The sequence below is a fragment of the Bufo gargarizans genome, chromosome 7 (assembly GCF_014858855.1).
Source record: "Bufo gargarizans isolate SCDJY-AF-19 chromosome 7, ASM1485885v1, whole genome shotgun sequence".
NCBI classification, from domain to species: Eukaryota; Metazoa; Chordata; class Amphibia; order Anura; family Bufonidae; genus Bufo; species Bufo gargarizans.
In genome coordinates, this window is record NC_058086.1 from 149,055,397 (window position 1) to 149,074,017 (window position 18,621).

An 18,621-nucleotide genomic window follows, 5' to 3' on the forward strand; every position below is an offset into this window, starting at 1 on the left:
GTGATATTGCAATCCCAACATAATGTGGAGAATGGTGGTGACCACATGTGCGGTGCCAGAAGCACTTCTATAGGTACATCAATATGCCATGATATGAGCTTTCCAAGCAGAGGAGCTTATTCAGATCTTCTCGCTTCCTTTTGCTGTGTTTGTCCTGAAAACTAAAATCTTTAGATGTTTTATTATGGTCCAACCTCGTCGTAGGTGTAACGCTCCTCACCAGCGCAGCTTACCCAGTGACTTACGGCTTAGGCCTTCACGTTGTATGGATGAAAGCATCTGCCAGACACCTGGTGTTGTATATAACATAAGGGGACGAGGGATCAGACTGGTTAAAATCCAACCACTTTGACCTTGGTTTACTCCTGAGACGTTAGATTAGTGGTTGTCCAGTCACAACCATCTGCTGGCATATACGGTAGCTCATGTATGGAAAAGATCTGGAGATTTTTTATCTAGAGCGGAACGCAGAGCCAAAGTTGGTGCTCTAGTTCGGTTCCCTCTGGACGGTAGATCCTAGTATTTTTTGGGTTCCATCCGTTTTTTAAATTCTGATTCAATATTATTATTTTTTCTCAGTAACCAAGATTTTTTTACTATAATTTTATTACATATTTGTTTATTTTGGCAGCTAAGTCTTACACTTGGAGAAGCCTGTCGCATTGATTTTCTGTTTCCTATATGTATAATATAATACTGTACAGATGTAGATAGTAATGATAAAGCAGTGATGCCTCCCTCCCGTCCCTGGTCTTAGTACTTGACTCTTTGCTGCCCTCTGGTGTGAAAGACCTGATCTACATGTAAATCCTCGTGTTGGTAATTCTTTAGAGAAATGCTGACCTTTCCGTGTCTGTATTAAGTGCACTTACCTCTTTGTTTAATGACAATAAACCTTATATTTCTATCATTTCTCTCTGTCTTTTGTATTCTTTGCCCTCGCTGTATCTTTTTCTGACTCTGTGCATTCGAATTAACTAATTATTCACAATAGCGTTTACGTACTAACTCAATGTGTATCTTTTTACTGCCTAAATAAAGTACGCTAAAATTATTTTTATTAAATTAATTATTAAAATTGTCTGCAACAAGTTAGGCTTGGTAGGGTGAGAGGGGATATCTCAGACTGATGATGCTGATCCCTACAATCCTCCCTACCACTAGAACTCCAAAATATAAGGAGTCAATAGTATGTAGCGTGTTCCTCTACCTGCCTGGGGCAAACTGGTAACATCCATATATAGGTACCTGATTGAAACAGTGAGTGATGTGACAGGTCTCCTATGAGAGAGACACTGCACACCACACAATGTCAGGCAACACTACTAGGATAGTCCAATCCCCAGCCGGTGATAAAATAGGAACAAGCCACTAGGCTCCTCCAGTCAGCAAGTCAGTCTGTAGCTGTTTCCACAGAAATAATTTGCTCGACGCGTTTCTCTTGTCCAACTTGTTCGTTGGTTCATCAGGAGCAAGTTACTAAAGCCACTGTTGTCATCGTATGTCACCCCCTCACACCGGGTGCATCACAGAGCAACAGAAAGCTTTAGAAATTATCTGACTAAATATAAACTACATGCAGTTGGTATCATGCATGTAGCCCTGTTTTAAACACCAAGCTCACTGTCACCGTTTAGATATTATCCCCTTACACTGGGGATAACGGTTGACAAAGAACTCAGGAGCATTTTATGTTTTCACATGAGGTATGCTGAACGCCACTGATGACGTGCGTGCAGCAGAGAGCCTTCGGCAATTAATTTAATAATAAAAATAATTTTAGCGTACTTTATTTTGACTCTGTGCATTAACACGTTTATCTGCAGCTTCTTGTAATCCTTTCTCGTTTCGTGTTTTTAACATGACGCTACATCCCTTTTTCATAATTTTTTTTCTTCTTCTCTTACAAATTGTCTCCCCTCCTTTTAGTGAGTCACAGGCACAAAATGATGAGCATCCTCCCGATCACTAGAATAGAATTGCAGAAATGTTGTAGAGATGATTTACTGAGTAACGTGTGCCAAACTTCCTTCGCAAATTGGAGTACATGTCGTGCCGAATTTACCAAATGTAAAAGAAAAGGCCCTGCTTGGGGAGAGCGCCGCTCACAAGAGATACTTTTCAAAAGATGCCAATTGGCTACTGTGCCCAACTTGCCCTAAACATATTAGAGTGAAATAAAATGTATCCTTTTATTATATAATTCATTAAAAAGTAGTAATGATAAAAGTGCGTGAAAGATTAAAAATAGCAAGCCTAGATGCGTATTCTTTGATGGTGCAGCTAGGCATAAGAGGTGTGCACAACCTGTATAATCCCTATACTGCTGCTTTTAGTAAGGGTCTATTTGAACGGATCAGTTCACTTCACTAACTGGATTATCGAGTGACTAACATCAGCTTGACACCTAAAATCTAACCACTGCCCCCCAATATGTTTCGCCAGTTTAACTGGCTTCATCAGGGGTATCGGACAGGAAAGGTAAGAGACGCCAAAGAACTAACTTAGAAAGCCTTCTATGCTACTCCCTAAAACATTAACAGGGAGTAACATAGAAGGCTTCACACTAATCTGTTTGGGGCAGGTTGGGCACAGTAGCCAATTGGCATCTTTTGGAAAGAATTCACCAAATGTAACACAGTTCCCTCCAGAAATAGCGGATTCTCCATGAAAACCGCTGTATGGTATACATAACATACGTGCAAAAGAAAAAGCCCTTGACACAGTATAGCGGTATGAAGTTTACTATAAACTTTCACTATTTTCTGCACATGCATTTACAGTCACTATGCAGTGATTGTTCTCTTGCGCTTGCCTCCAGTCTCTTGGACTCTGTCCTCTCCCTTCTTGGTACAGGGTTCTGGAGCACTGACTTTGTTGTCTATCTCCCAAAATAATTCTAATTTCTGATAAAAGACGGCACAGCTGAATCCTTCCCTGCGACCTTTTCTGACATGTCGACCACGATGGGACAGTCAGGAAGCAGTGTCAGCAAGCAGCGCAGCCGTATCCAGTCTCATTTGGTACCAGTGACTTGCATACCCTCAGGGTGTCCTGGGTATTGGGTGTTCTTGTTGTTAATGCTGGGGCTTGGAATGACAAGGTGGCTGTAGGGTTTTTGGAGAGCGGGAGAATTTAGTGGGCTCTTGTCCATGTTTTGTCATGGAGCTCAACTTTGTTTTTTTAGATGGACGAGATTCTGAGAACAATAAAAATGCATTGGTTTAACAAAATATTATTTATAGATTTCAAATGGCCGCTAGCAGACTTTCCTAGAATGTGAGCAGGACTGGTTGCCACCACTTGCAGAGCTGCCTAAGAGGGGTGAGGGGCCTCACTTCATACTACGCGGTGGCACTTACATCTACTACATAGTGGTGAGTGTTCCTGTCAGGCTGCTCAGCCATAATGGCATATCGTAGGCAGGGTTGCATCATTACTAGAATAATGCAGTGTCTAGTGCCCTGCAAGTGGTGACAATCAGTCCTCCACACATACTAGGCCAGGTGGCTAGCAGCCCTTTGAAATTATTATCATTCCTGGAGAAATTCTTTAATGTTTTTAGGTGGGACAAATGGGAAAACAAATTGATCTGTATAGACGAGTAATACTGCCAACAATTCCTTTCCTGCCATTGTTGGTCATTGGCACATTCTTTTCTTCTGAAGATCAAGATTTCAGCCTGACTATCACACACTGCTGTGTTAGTCCATGCACAAAGAATATTATTTACCACCCATGAGCTAATAAATGACGGGTTTCCATCGCTCCCTTGTTGAATGATCCATGGATGATTCATCATGGTAAAACTTTGAGAGAAATGCTGAGCCCCTTACACATCTTAACCCAGGTTTCTCCTTCGGTCTCTCGGATGATCTTCCTACAGGAAGCTGCAAGCACAACACGCACTACCAGTGAGCAAGTGGAAAGTACCGTAGTTATTACTACCCACAACTGATCAAATTATGGCTTTTACTTACTCGACCTATATTATTGTATGTGATGAAATCATACTCAACATGTGAATCCCAAATCATGGGACAGCCCCATTACATGCAATAACCTCACCCTACTCTGTACTGATGAGAAGCAAAAACTCTGAAACAGTCATTTCTACAGAAGGGCTATAAAGGGTTGAACATTGATCTTACTGGGTAGCTACCCATATATGGTACTAGAGAGATATCTTTTGGAGGGGATCTAATTGGTAGACATTAAATTCAGCCCCTTTCTCTGTCCGTTCCACAGTCTCATGAACAACAGAACTGTTAGGATATATGAGAAATACATTTTTCACTATCTTCATAAAGGTAATCGTCAATGACCAGTTCTGTCTCCTGATGAACAGCCCTTATGACACTTGTACCTGCCCACCAGAAACGGAGCAGAGCAAGCATTGGGTCATATTTCTTCCTTGTAGTAAGTTTTCTTTCCTGCGATTGTGCTCATCTTTCGTCCTAAGAAACTCAAGAGGCTGAGACTTCATCAGCTATTTACCGTTTGACTTATACAGAAATTAGGTATAAGGGAGAGATCTTCACCTGTTCTTGGTTTGGACCTACACCTGGTTTTGGCTCACAATCACTGATGAAAATCACGGCCCAAACACTGACTGTGTGAAAAAGGCATATAGGCGTATTCGGACAGTCCTGCCAGAGTGGCCAACTCGCAGTGGAGATCATACTTACTGGTCCCCACCGCTGGGTTCGGTGTCTTAACACTCCCATACCGGCTCCTCCTCCCCTGCTTTGCTGAGATCAACATCTGTCAACGGGCGACACGCGACTGCTGCAGCCAATTACAGAGGTGACCTGCTTCATTTCTGTCACATGACCAGTTGTCGTGACGTAAGTGATTTTTGTCCAGCCGTCACATAGCGGTTGTTTTTGTCTGGCCAAACCCTGGCATATTTGCCAGATAAGGGCCGGATCTCCGCCGCACCCCATTATAGTCAATGGGGCCAGAGGGCATTGCAGTAACATCCAGAGAGCTCTGGCAGGCTGTTCTCTGCCCAAACAGCCTGCTGAAACTATACCGCAATTGTGAAAGAAGCCTTAGGCTCTTATTTATAAAAAAAGGTGATAAGCAGGGAGCTCTAGTGGTGATAGATAATCAGTTCTCACATCTCCTGTGTTCTCTCTTGTCCCTTATACTATAAACAGTGATAAGCAGGATGCTCTAGTGGTAATAGAGAATTAGTTCTCACCACTCCTGTGTTCTCTCCTGTCCTTATACTATAAGCAGTGATAAGCATGGTGTCCTAGTGGTGATAGATGATCAGTTCTCACCGCTCCTGTGTTCTCTCCTGTCCTTATACTATAAGCAGGGTGTTCTAGTGGTGATAGATGATCAGTTCTCACCTCTCCTTCGTTCTCCCCTGTCCCTTATGCTTGATAGCTTCATGCTGTTCCAAGGTTCTTAGTTACAATGCCTGAATCTGTGCTGCACATGTTCAGTAGTAAGTTAGTCCTCTTAAGACCAGAGCAGGAAGTTAACTATTGGTTATGCTTGCTGCAGTCATCTCCGAACTGCTAGGCAGAACAGAAAGACTGCACTAAAGGGGTTTATCAGGAATAAATAACTTTTCACAGGTACCCGCTGCCTGGCTCTGCCATGGATAGAATTTACTTACCTTCTCCCTGCCGCTCTGTTCCTGCACGCTGGCTCCTGTGTGTCGGTCTTCTGGTCTACGGTTTGTTTAATTCGTCTCTGGCACAGGAATGATAATCTGCTCCGCTGCAGCCAATAACTGGCTTCAGTGGTGATGTGTCTCTTGTAAACACGTCACTGCTGAGTCCAGTCATGATCAGAGAGTAAGTAAACAAACCGAGGACCAGAAGACAGACACACAGGAGCCAGTGCACAGGAACGGAGCTGTGGATAACAGGTAAGTATGAATCTATCCATAGCAGAGGCAGGCTGCGGGGATCTATGAAATGTAATTTTTTCCCGGACAACCCTTTTATGGCGAGCACTTTTTTTTTACATGTTTCTTCTATTTCCATTCAAACTTCCATGATTCTCTGTGTTAGGCTGGCAACCCATGTTCACCACTGTCCTGCTTTCCCAGGCAGACAGGAGGTAGCAGTCTGGTTCGTTCTCTGCAGCGAAGTCCAGATCCCTGTACATGGGTTAACAAGTGAATTCCAGGAAACCACCAGGACAGTGCCCTTAGGTTTAGCCCAAAGGCAAGCTGGTTAGTTGGAATAATGGGTCCACACCTACTGTCCGTTTACACTTTGCATTTCCAGGAAATACATTATAGAGCTTTTTTAACTTTTTCATAGATTTCTTACAATTATTAAGTGTATGAAAGTGTTTTTGAGTTACTTACTTACTTACATGATGGTGAGAAAAAGGCTGATGTTAACATTTTACTACAGTACATTTTTTATTACTAAATTACTTTATTGGCCATTTATGAAGGAGTCTGAGTGTGATAAATGCAGGGTCAGGACATTGGCTTACTGACCCCACCCCCCACTGTGTAGGGCACTTGGGAACCTCACATTTAAAGGGGTTGCGTCACTTCAGCAGATGGCATTTATGATATAGAGAAAGACACTTACTAATGTATTGTGCTTGTCCCTATTGCTTCCTTTGCTGGGTGGATTCATTTTTCCATCACATTAAACACTGCATGTTTCTATGGTTATGACCACCTTGCAATCCACCAGTGGTGGCCATGCTTGCACACTATAGGATGGTGCTTTTTCCTATGTGTGCTCCCATGGTCCTGGCCACTAGAGAGGCGCTTTTTCTTAGTGTGCAAGCACGACCACCGCTGATGGACTGCAGGGTGGCCGTAACCATGGAAACGAGCTGTGTATAATTTGATGTAAAAATGAATCAACCCAGCAAAGGAAGCAACACAGATAATAACAATACATTAGTAAGTCAGTTGTAGTCTACATGATAAATGCCTTTTTCTGAAGTCGGACAACCCCTTTAAGTGAATGGGGCTGTTTCCGTTTTTTGCACTGCTGTGTGGCTGAGGTGCCAGTGTGCAGGGAAAGACTGAAGAGGATCAGCAGCATTCTCAAGATCGGTGACAGTCAAGAGGTTGGAAAGGGATGGCATACCCTAGTGATATCCAATCACTATATGAGATAGGAACTGGCCGGCTGCATGTAAGGCTTCTCATCCAGTCAGAACCCTCGCTGTAGTGTGGAGGAGGAAGAGCTCTGAAGCCGCTGTCTGCAGATGGGTTGTTCCTTTCGGAGGAGTCTTTGCTTTGGCTGACAGGAGCTAAATTACATAAATTTTTCTAATGGAGCATTGCCTAAAAAATAAGTCTCCATACACCCGCGGAGTCATTTTGGTGAAAACCCGTACCCACCCAAGTGTGTTGCTCTTGCAGTACAGTATAACTGTTTTCACTCAGCGACTGCTTTCTCTGGATGTGATCATCGTTCTGAAGTTCCAGGGATTCCTCCCACTGGCCACGTTTTCCGTTAAGAAGCATTGTCAAGTACGGGTTATTATTCATTAAAAGATCTTAATAATCTGATCCTGACATGATAATTATTATAGTAGGCAACTCCATATTTTACCAGAGTTTGCTTTTGAAAGGTACTATTACATGGCCATTAGCAGCCGCAGGTAGTGCTTGTGGTTTACCGCTAATTGCCAGGCTGTGGCCAGACTTGCAACGTGACATAATAACCAGGTGCAGCTAGCGCTAAGGCACACGTGTGAGAGCGCATTCACGCTGGCTGAAAAATCTACCCGACAATACGCAGCCTAAAGACTCCCCCCATGAATTATCCGATGGGTTTGAAAAGTGCTAATCCCTGCCTTGAAAATAATGATGTGATGCCATCCGTGTTATGTCAGTGGATTTTCACAGACCCATAGGCTTCAATGGGAGTGTTTGGTCAGCATCACGGACCAAAGTAGTGCATGTCTACATGATTTTTTGGTCAGTGGAAAACCACTGATGTGTAAACAAGCATATTACAATCAATAGGTACGTGTTCTGTCTGTGGAAAATGTGAATAGCATATGTCCATGGAAAATGTGCACGAGGCCTTAACCAAAGAGAGTCTACGTCTCTTTCACTTGAACTTGTATGAGGGCTCATGCACACAATCGTCTGTGGCCCGTGCCCGTATTGCGGCCCTCAAGACACGGATTGGTGCAGAGTGGAAGCCCGTGGAAGCATTACGGAGCACTTCTGTGGGATTTTGGTCCGCGCCTCTGCACCACAAAAAACAGACTAGATCTTGTGGATCGCAGACCTATTCAAGTGAGTACTATTTGTGGTCCGCAGCACGAGTATGGGGCGCACACGTTCGTGTGCATGAGCCCTAAAATGTATGATTTTCCAGCGACTTTTAAAGAGATTCTGTCAGCAGTTTTGACCCCTCTAAACTGCTGATAGCACTATATAGGTGTCAGGGAGAGCAGTGTAGACATACCTCGTGTGATGGCCATAGCTGAGGACCCACCATCACAGGTGTCTACGAGGCAATCCCTTCATGTGCAGTGCCCCCCCCCCCCCCCCCCCCCCGCACTGAGAGACAGCTGTAGTGTCCAATCACTAGACTGCTAGAGACATCACTCGGAAGGGCTGGGAAGTGTTCCGTGCACTCAGCTCAAGTCACTGAACATGAAGGGTCCACCTCCTGGGCACTTGTGATTGGTTTCTTGCAGCGTTGTATAACATTCACACAAGGTATGCTAATACTTCCCCAACCCCATCACATATATAGTGCTTTCAGCAGCTTTGAGGGGTCAGAACTGATGACAGACACCCTTTAATTCACTGAATACTTCCTTCTGTCATCCAGTAAATAAATGTCCAGTAACTAGACCAGGTGACCGGTTATCCTCTAACGAGACGTTGTTACAAATCTGTTCATCCTTTTCTTATCTGTTTGTGGGAATGCCTGGCACCCTGCTTGCCCATACTTTGAGGTGGCACATCTGCCCAGTGCCATAGCAATAGACCCCATGCATGTGTAGTGCTTCATAAATATATTTTTGGATTCAAATGTTTTTGTATTTCCTCCTTAACTTGCTGTCCGGGTATTCTGAGTAAGGTAAGACTTTCATGTTGCCCTTTGATGGCCAGTTGTATTTGTGGAACCTGAAGGCTACCCCCTCTGTGACTTGGCACTCTGTGCTTTCTGTGATTTTCTACTTTTTGCAGTATCGCTGTGTTGTCCTTGGCTGTAACTGTGTGGTGACCTTGCTGTTGTGGTTGTCTAATCTATCTGTAATCATTAATGTTGGCCGATCCTTTAGGTTTTGTTGATCTGATATGTTTGTAGGACGTCCAGCCCCCTGGGTCAATTGACCCTTGGAGGAAGTTCCATGATAGGAATGGCTCTAGAGGTGCCTGGCAGATGCTTTTCCAACCTCCTTTAGAGGCGTTAAGGTATGATTATATTACACTGTATGCTAGGTATGGATCATGGCAGGCTATGTCAAGAGGTAATTCCCCCTCCCCAGTATAACTTTGTATACTATATTGCCGTAGATTTAAAGGAAACCTCTCACCTACATGGTAATGTGCACCCATTTCTAAGAACGTATACATTAAAGGGGGTTTACGAGATTTTTTTTAAATCTGATTAGGGGGGTTTGACACCCAGGACCCCCACCGATCAGCTGTTTGAGAGGGCACCGGTGCTCACAGTAGTGCCGTGGCCTTCTCTCAGCTCATTGAGCACAGCGAGCTGCGCCTACTTCATGTGATTGATGATGTCACATGACGTAGATGGGGCTGTGAGAAAGTGCATGCTGGTCAAGTTACATGACCTCTGGCAGGAGGGAAGGTTAGGTCAAGAAAGAATTTGGCATGGGTTTGGGGGGGATTCGGGTTTCAATTTGTGCCTCAGGCAGCACGAAGGCTATGTGCTACCTTGCCCCTGGCCACAAAGCACTGAGAGAAGGGGGCCCAAGCTGACCTCTTGCACCAGGGCCCCTGAGCTTCTCACTATGCCCCCTGGTGCACGGTAACTGCATGTCTGTCGCTACTTTATACGGCCCTCAGAGACCTGAAAGGATACCTTTTAATGTATACCCCAAACACAGCGCACAATGAGCCTAAAGTGCATGATCATGCTATGTGGGGGTTTTGGCCAGAGAAAGACCGTTCAGCCAGTGTTGGATATGTGGAGAGGACTTGGTATAACATACATAGAAACAGGAGTATAACTGGCAAGGTAGCTGCTATAGGGTCCAGAGCTGAGACGCAGCTAGTTATAGCATCGGATAATAGAAATGGAGCCTTGATTGACCACAGACCAATGGGAAGAGGAAAGGACAGTGTGGAGACCATAATAATAATCAGCTTTTTGCATCTGAAGTCCTTTGCTGCTACTGGTGCTCATGGTGGCACCGCGGCCCAATCTATTTTTTCCTATGGACCCAGTAGTTTGATAGTCCCATAAGTGCAAGTGATATGCAAATTGAAGCTGAAAAAAAAAATGGATCGGCAGACGCAGCTTGCCTAAAACGGGTCATAGACGTAGGGTCCTTTTACACAGGCTGATTTTCTGGCTGTAACGAGCTCTGATCAATAATCTAGCATGTAGATTAGCTACAAGCAGCAAAGTATGGGGACGAACGACCGTTACTACGATCATTCCTCACCGTGCAGTTAGAATATGTTGGTAGCTTATCACTCGTATACACAGGGAGATGTGCTGCACAGAAACATGATTTTTTTTATGCACGTATTTGCTCATTTGTTGGGTAATTGCTGGGCATGTTTGGCAATGGTCAGGATGATCAGCCCATATAAAAGTGCCTTTTGGACATGACCATTAGTGACAATAATAGTAATTTAAAATGGTTTTCCAAGACTTCAGACCTTATGACCTACGTATCCTCTGGATAGGTCGTCGGTATCTGATCGTGGAGGTCCGACATGCGGGATCTCCGCTGATCAGCTGTTTGAGAAGGCAATGGCGCTCTTGTGATCACCGCGGCCTTCCCCCTGCTCACCAGGCACAGCACTGTAAATTGTATAGCAGCTGTACTTGGTATTTCAGCACGTTCCTCCAGCTCAGTGAGATGGACAAAAAAACGGAAAAGAACAAACAGCAGGTGGTGCTGTACACATACATTTCATTGAATAGCTCACTGGCTATACTAGATCTTTTAATTACAAGCAATTACAAAAGTATTCAGATCCAGGTGGTAGTTAGAAAAATGTAGGATATGTTTCGTGACACCACCCATCTAAGGGGTTGTCCCACTAATTATGCAGTGAATTTGGCATTTCAAATGAAGTATTATTGCAATAAACATGCAAAAATAACATTCTGAGATGTTTTTTACATAACATTTTGCTCTCTGATGGCGCCCCTTACTAATTCTCCTGCGGTCAATATTCTGGTCCACCTTCTCTTGCATTTAGTGATCTAATGTGCTCAGTGGCTTCCCTGCTCCCTTCCTTCTCCCAGTGGCGTAGTGATCTTGTATTGAAGTAGGTCAAGCAGACCAGACACCATTCATTCATTCCTATCTGTAGACAGTGAAGAAGGAAATAATGGGGGGCATTAGATACCATAATCCATAATGCTATTTATTAGATAAATTGCCTGAGCCGTGTGTCAGATAATATTTTCTAGGAAGGGGTTAACATGAGCTGACTGCAATGCACTCCTGGGAGATGTAGGTGCTTGATTGTCACATGGGATAAGCTGTGGCCCACCCACAGAAAGGGAAGGGACAAGTGCTGCATATATGTGAGCAACAAAAGAGAAAAAGAGTGAAAATTACAATGAGTTTTGCATCGCTATACTTAAAATATCTGGAGTAACTGAAGCCATTATTCTATTCTTAATTTGTGATATAACACCTTTAAGATACAGTCAAAGGAGGCACTGTATGCACTGTCTGCTAGTGTTCAGTGTCAACTTGATGTCTTCTGCATTGTACACTGATGTTCTAAGATAACTTATGTTCCCTTACATTTAGTAACCATTACCATTTATGTTTCGTTCACAGTTGACCAAAGCATGTTCCAGAACTCAAATGCCTCACCCATGCCAAAGCTACAGCCAAGCTCTTCATTAAGTCAGCTGACAAAATCTACTCAGAGTAACTCTGATCTGCCAGGAGTCAGCATTTTAGCAGGCAGTACCCAGCACTTAAAGAACCTGGGAAAGGCAGTTGGAGCCAAAGTGAATGATTTTCTACGAAGAAAAGAAGCTGACCGAGGGGATATTGGTATCACAGAAGTCAACAAGAACGTAGCATCTGTGCTAGCCAACAAGGAGCGGACCCTCAGTCTTGGAGATGAGGAAATGTGAGTCCTGGTCCATTATTGCATTGATTTGTATATGGATGGAATTGCACTTTAATAATTGCGGTGAACCCCATTTATCCTTTATACTGAATCTCCACTTTTTAACAACATGCCATTTTTTAAGTCCAACCTTCTTAGCTGATTATTGTAGATGTCAGAATGCCATTTTTCAGATACTGAGGTCACATTCCCTGCATAGACATAATTAAATAATATATGCTGTCTCCTGGTATTCACCACTAGAGGCAGCTTAGGAGCATGCTTTTATTATTAAAGGCTATGGGCACAATGCTTCCTAAATTCAAAATTCAGCATCTTTCTAAATAGTCTTCATTTAAAAAAAAGTTCTACTATTTTGCTGCTGTAGATGCTGTACAACGCCTTCAGATAGCCGACTGAGCTGTTGCTTCTGAAATAAATGCCACATTACACAGTTTCTGGCTGTGCCAGCTCTCTCGGCACTCCCCTTTCCTTTTCTCAGTGTCAGAGCTAGTGCAAGGGATCGGAGGAGATTGTACCCAGGAGATAAGAATGTGGATAGGAAGGGAAGCATCCAAGGCTTCAGGGAGGGCAGGTCATACAAGCTGTACTGTATGAGATGCGCATAGGGAGGAGTGTAAAAAGGGCAATTTGCACGGGGAGGGGGTGAATCGCAATGTGTATCAGTGAAAAAAGGACAACCTCTTCAAACTTTTGAAGGCAGGAATCACACACCGTGAGTATCAGCATAGGGGAGATGAGATCCATTATGAGCTGCAGAAGGGGAATGCAGTACAGAATCAAGCTGTGCTGATAGATGAGAGCTAGCGAAGACAGCAGCAGTCTGGGCACACAGACCTCAAATTCAGCATGTATTAGGCCTCTTGCACACGAACGTTGTGCATCCGTTCTGTGCATTGGGGACCGCAATATGCGGTTCCTAATGCACGGGCAACGTCCGTGCGGTGGCCAGGACAGATCGAGACCCATTCAACTTGAATGGGTCCGTGATCCGTCCGCACCGCAAAAAATTCTCCGATCTGTGCTTCCATTCTGCATCTCCGGGCCACGTGTGCAAGATGCCTTACTGTTAGGAACATATCCACATAAGAAAAGTCTGAAACTAGGAATAGGCTGCAAAATGCATATCAGGGGCTGGAAATGAAGGGAAAAAGTTTGCAGACTGAAACTTGGCACTTCTTAAGCTAACCACTGACATATCTAAAAAAAAAATATCTCTATATCTAAGGCTTCATAGCAGTCCTCCCGTTATTGGTGGCTGCAGGCAGCCAAAATCTTAAATTTATGTTCGTCTCTAGGCAGAGAACTTAGGGGTGAAGTGAAATAGTCTACAAATATGTTTGATGTACTGATATTGTCTTCTGCTAGAACTGTGGTTTTCCTCACGCACCCTGGGTACAGATGCACATGGAGATCCATAGGCCACACTACAAGTGTGCTCTGAATACCTGTACTGTGTGTTTGACATTCTTACTGTCCCAAAGTCAGTATGCATTTACTATTACACCATTATTGGGAGTCCAACTACAGTGGAGGAAATAATTATTTGACCCCTCACTGATTTTGTAAGTTTGTCCAATGACAAAGAAATGAAAAGTCTCAGAACAGTATCATTTCAATGGTAGGTTTATTGTAACAGTGGCAGATAGCACATCAAAAGGAAAATCGAAAAAATAACTTTAAATAAAAGATAGCAACTGATTTGCATTTCATTGAGTGAAATAAGTATTTGAACCCTCTAACAAAAAAAGACTTAATACTTGGTGGAAAAACCCTTGTTTGCAAGCACAGAGGTCAAACGTTTCTTGTAATTGATGACCAAGTTTGCGCACATTTTAGGAGGAATGTTGGTCCACTCCTCTTTGCAGATCATCTCTAAATCCCTAAGGTTTCGAGGCTGTCTCTGTGCAACTCTGAGCTTGAGCTCCCTCCATAGGTTTTCGATTGGATTAAGGTCCGGAGACTGACTAGGCCACTCCATGACCTTAATGTGCTTCTTCTTGAGCCACTCCTTTGTTGCCTTTGCTGTATGTTTTGGGTCATTGTCGTGCTGGAACACCCATCCACGACCCATTTTCAGTTTCCTGGCAGAGGGAAGGAGGTTGTCGCTCAGGATTTCACGATACATGGCTCCGTCCATTTTCCCGTTTATGCGAATAAGTTGTCCTGTGCCCTTAGCAGAAAAACACCCCCAAAGCAAAATGTTTCCACCCCCATGCTTGACGGTGGGGACGGTGTTTTGGGGGTCATAGGCAGCATTTTTCTTCCTCCAAACACAGCGAGTTGAGTTAATGCCAAAGAGCTCTATTTTGGTCTCATCAGACCACAGCACCTTCTCCCAGTCACTCTCTGAATCATTCAGGTGTTCATTGGCAAACTTCAGACGGGCCTGCACATGTGCCTTCCTGAGCAGGGGGACCTTGCGAGCCCTGCAGGATTTTAATCCATTGCGGTGTAATGTGTTTCCAATGGTTTTCTTGGTGACTGTGGTCCCTGCTAATTTGAGGTCATTAACTAACTCCTCCCGTGTAGTTCTAGGATGCTTTTTCACCTTTCTCAGAACCATTGACACCCCACGAGGATGAGATCTTGCGTGGAGCCCCAGAGCGAGGTCGATTGATGGTCATTTTGTGCTCCTTCCATTTTCGAACAATCGCACCAACAGTTGTCACCTTCTCTCCCAGCTTCTTGCTAATGGTTTTGTAGCCCATTCCAGCCTTGTGCAGGTCTACAATTTTGTCTCTGACATCCTTGGACAGCTCTTTGGTCTTTCCCATGTTGGAGAGTTTGGAGTCTGCTTGATTGATTGATTCTGTGGACAGGTGTCTTTTATACAGGCGACTAGTTAAGACAGGTGTCCTTAATGAGGGTGACTAATTGAGTAGAAGTGTCTAACCACTCTGTGGGAGCCAGAACTCTTAATGGTTGGTAGGGGTTCAAATACTTATTTCACTCAATGAAATGCAAATCAGTTGCTATCTTTTATTTAAAGTTATTTTTCCGATTTTCCTTTTGATGTGCTATCTGCCACTGTTACAATAAACCTACCATTGAAATGATACTGTTCTGAGACTTTTCATTTCTTTGTCATTGGACAAACTTACAAAATCAGTGAGGGGTCAAATAATTATTTCCTCCACTGTATATACCTGAATATAATTATGTATGTGAGGTCTGATATGAGTTACATAAAATAATTATCCAATCAGACAGCGTGGTTTTTCACACCTGGATTCCCTTGTATGCCTTACACCCACTTAAGTTTGCATAATGACCGTTGTATTCATGGTGTAATTTATGTGTGTGTTTTAAAATCAGATTTATTTACATTGCTGAATTTCCACACTGAATATTGTTGTGTCAACTGTTTCAGATCCAAGTTTATTGAGACTTTCCCCAGACTTGAACCACCTCCACCAGTAATAAAAAAGAGAGTCTCCCGAGCTTTGAAGACAACTCAAGATATGATGATCTCTCCAAACCCTGTATTGAGCAGTCCAGAAAAGCAAGTTATTTCTCCTGCAGTTAGCTTGGATTTAGCCATTGATGTCACTTCTGAAAATGTCACTGAAATCAGCGATCCTCAAATGCCCACATGCCTTCCAAATACATTACCTAATGGAAAAGCTGAAGCTGTTGTTTCAGAATCTACAGAGAGCCAAAATGAAGTCTTTCCGGAGAAAGCACTGTCTGTCCCTGACCTTATTCACAAGGAGTCCTCTGACACAAATCTTAAGGAATCCTCTCACAACTCTGACAAAATAGGGGTGAAATCCTGCTCCAGCCACGAGGACCTTATAGAAGGCCAAGGCAACCATTCTTGGCCAAGGAAACCAACTTTAGATAACGAGGGTCCTCATCCAGATCTTCTGTCATTTGAGTAGACTGTTTTCATTGTAAAACTTTTTAATAGTCTCATCACTGGACACTAGACATAAAAGCTGGTCTATGTGGTCTTCTTGGCCTAGGTCATAGCTGTATATATAAGGCTCTTATGGACAAGGATATTGTGATTCTGTTGTAAAACGACATTCGTGAGAAGGAACTTCTGCACGTTACTGGTCTATAGGTATGCCTATGACCGTTATACTATTAACCATCTCAACAGGCTAACTATTGGTGGAAATAAAGGTGTCCATACATCTTACGTCTATAGAGGTGAGATGACTTTCCATGAAGGATGATTTTGGGGAAAGAAGAATCAGGCATGTTGAATTTTAACACCTGATTCTATTGTTCACAAGGGAGATAAGCCACAACCAGAGGCGGCTGGCAGTGGCTTATTCCCTTCTCACCACCGACAATACCTGCATACTAGGTTCAGCCTGGTAAAATAGCTGTAGGCTAAAAGAGTGTTTGACCACCAGCTATTGATGGTGTATGGACGCCTTAAGAGAGAACGCCATCCATACCTTTATCCACAATGTGTTTCCATGATGAGTTCATCATTAATTGCACATGGCAATAGAATAGGGTAAGTAGACCTCTGAGGGCATTGATGTGGAAGGTGTCAAACTTATGTTCTTAACCCGGCCTCGCAAATCTCAAGAGCGACTCCGTTGTCCATAGCTGCCAATTAGAATCCGGGTCTCATTTTCCAGAGGCCCTTTGGAATCTTGACTGAGAATGCCATAATTGAAAATGGATTTGTTTTTTTTTGTCCGGAGAAGGCATTGTTTAACACCAGTCGTCAGATATATTCACTGTTAGGTGACATGGAAGGTAGAATATTTCTACAATCGGTGACTTCATATGGGAGTCTATATAATAGAGCTATAAATATAGTATTTCTGCAGCTTTCAGCTACGTGACAAGAAAATCCTATTTTTAAACCACCGCTGTGTATCTACTGTAATAGTGGCATGTAAGATCTGCGCTCATTTATGAAACCGACGTGTAGAACATCTCATTTGTTATATTATAGAAGCCACGGGCCAGTATAAAGGGATTAAATCCCACTATTAACCCTTGTCACACTGCTAACATGACTATGTAGTTTACACTGCCCGTTTCATCTATGCAGCTCCCTACATTCATCTCTGGTCATATGGTAAGAATTAGTGTTGAACGAAGCGAACTTCAGATGCTTCGTTCAAAACTTCGGAATAATACTGTGCGGAGATTCGTCTCCGTACAGTATTAGAATGTATGGGCTCCGATGAGCCGAAGAAAGTTATTCTCAAAGTTGCGCGTGACTTAGTTAAATAACTTCAGTAGTTGTTTTTTTTTCAAGTGGAAAACCACTTTAAAACTTGAAACCAAACTCTGCTTCGGTTCCCAGGTACTAGTCGGAACCGAAGCTGAATTCGGTTTCAAGTTTTAAAGTGGTTTTCCACTTTAAAAATCAACTACTAAAGTTATTCAATAACTTTGGCTCATCAGAGCCCATACATTCTAATACTATATGGAGACGAATCTACGTACAGTATTATTCCGAAGTTTTGAACAAAGCGACTTCGGATGAAGCATCTGAAGCTCGCTTCTTTCAACACTAGTAAGAATATTTTTATACTTTTTAAAGATAAAGTTGCATCCAATCATGTTACAAACACGTACTTGTATATTTCACAGTAATGCAAGCCTGATCCGCATTTTTTGCATTTATTTGGCTCCGCAAAAATGTGTAGTCCAGCAAAAAAGATAGAAGATGTCATATTCCTGTCTGTTTTCCAGACAAGAATAGGCATTGTTGCAATGGATCTGCAAACCCCCCCCCCCCCCCCCCCCCAAAAAAAAACAGATGCAACACGAAGTTCATCCATATTTTTGGCGGACCGCAAAACTCATATGGTCGTGTGAATGCCCCCTTAAATGTTTAATCTCGGATTGGCACTGCATGCATGTGTCCTGAACAGGGAAAGGAGAGAAAGCCAGTGCCAGATTATCTGAAAACAAAAGGATCAAGCATGTTGAAATCCAACAGCCTGAGCCTCCTCTTCCCTGAACTCTGCCGTCAGTGGAGAGTCGGCTGGCCCCCATACACATTAGATGGTGATCCGGTCCCACTGAAATAGACAGGTTCTGCCAACATCTAAAGCTTTACCGTATATCCTACAGCTCTGGTATGTGAGTGATGGCTGTGTAGATGGGGGAGCTCTGGCCATGTAAATTCAGAATGGTTTCTGGATAAGGCCGTGTTTAAATGCACATAATATGGGCTCATTTTTCATTGTGTATCTTATATCCAGAATGGGAACAGATTAAAGCGAGGGAAGGTTTGACAGTCAGATGATGGAAAGTGGACCTGTATGATGCTTGCATAAACAAGGCTTAAAGGGGTATTCTGGTTCAGCAAAGAAATGTCATTTTATTATATATTGAAAAATTATACAATTTTCCAGTATACTTTCTGTGCC

The 18,621-nt window shown here is 43.2% G+C and overlaps 1 protein-coding gene across 2 annotated transcripts in view; it reads left to right on the top strand.

Moving 5' to 3' along the window:
• Positions 1–17,335, top strand: part of LOC122943647 (carboxyl-terminal PDZ ligand of neuronal nitric oxide synthase protein-like) — a 98,887-nt gene extending 81,552 nt beyond the window's left edge. For both annotated transcript variants that reach the window (XM_044301543.1, XM_044301544.1), the window contains exons 11-12: positions 11,965–12,265; positions 15,639–17,335. In XM_044301543.1, the coding sequence (XP_044157478.1) occupies positions 11,965–12,265; positions 15,639–16,149 (812 nt within the window). In that variant the 3' untranslated portion in view covers positions 16,150–17,335. The remainder of the gene's footprint in view (positions 1–11,964; positions 12,266–15,638) is intronic.
• Positions 17,336–18,621: the final 1,286 nt, after the last annotated feature.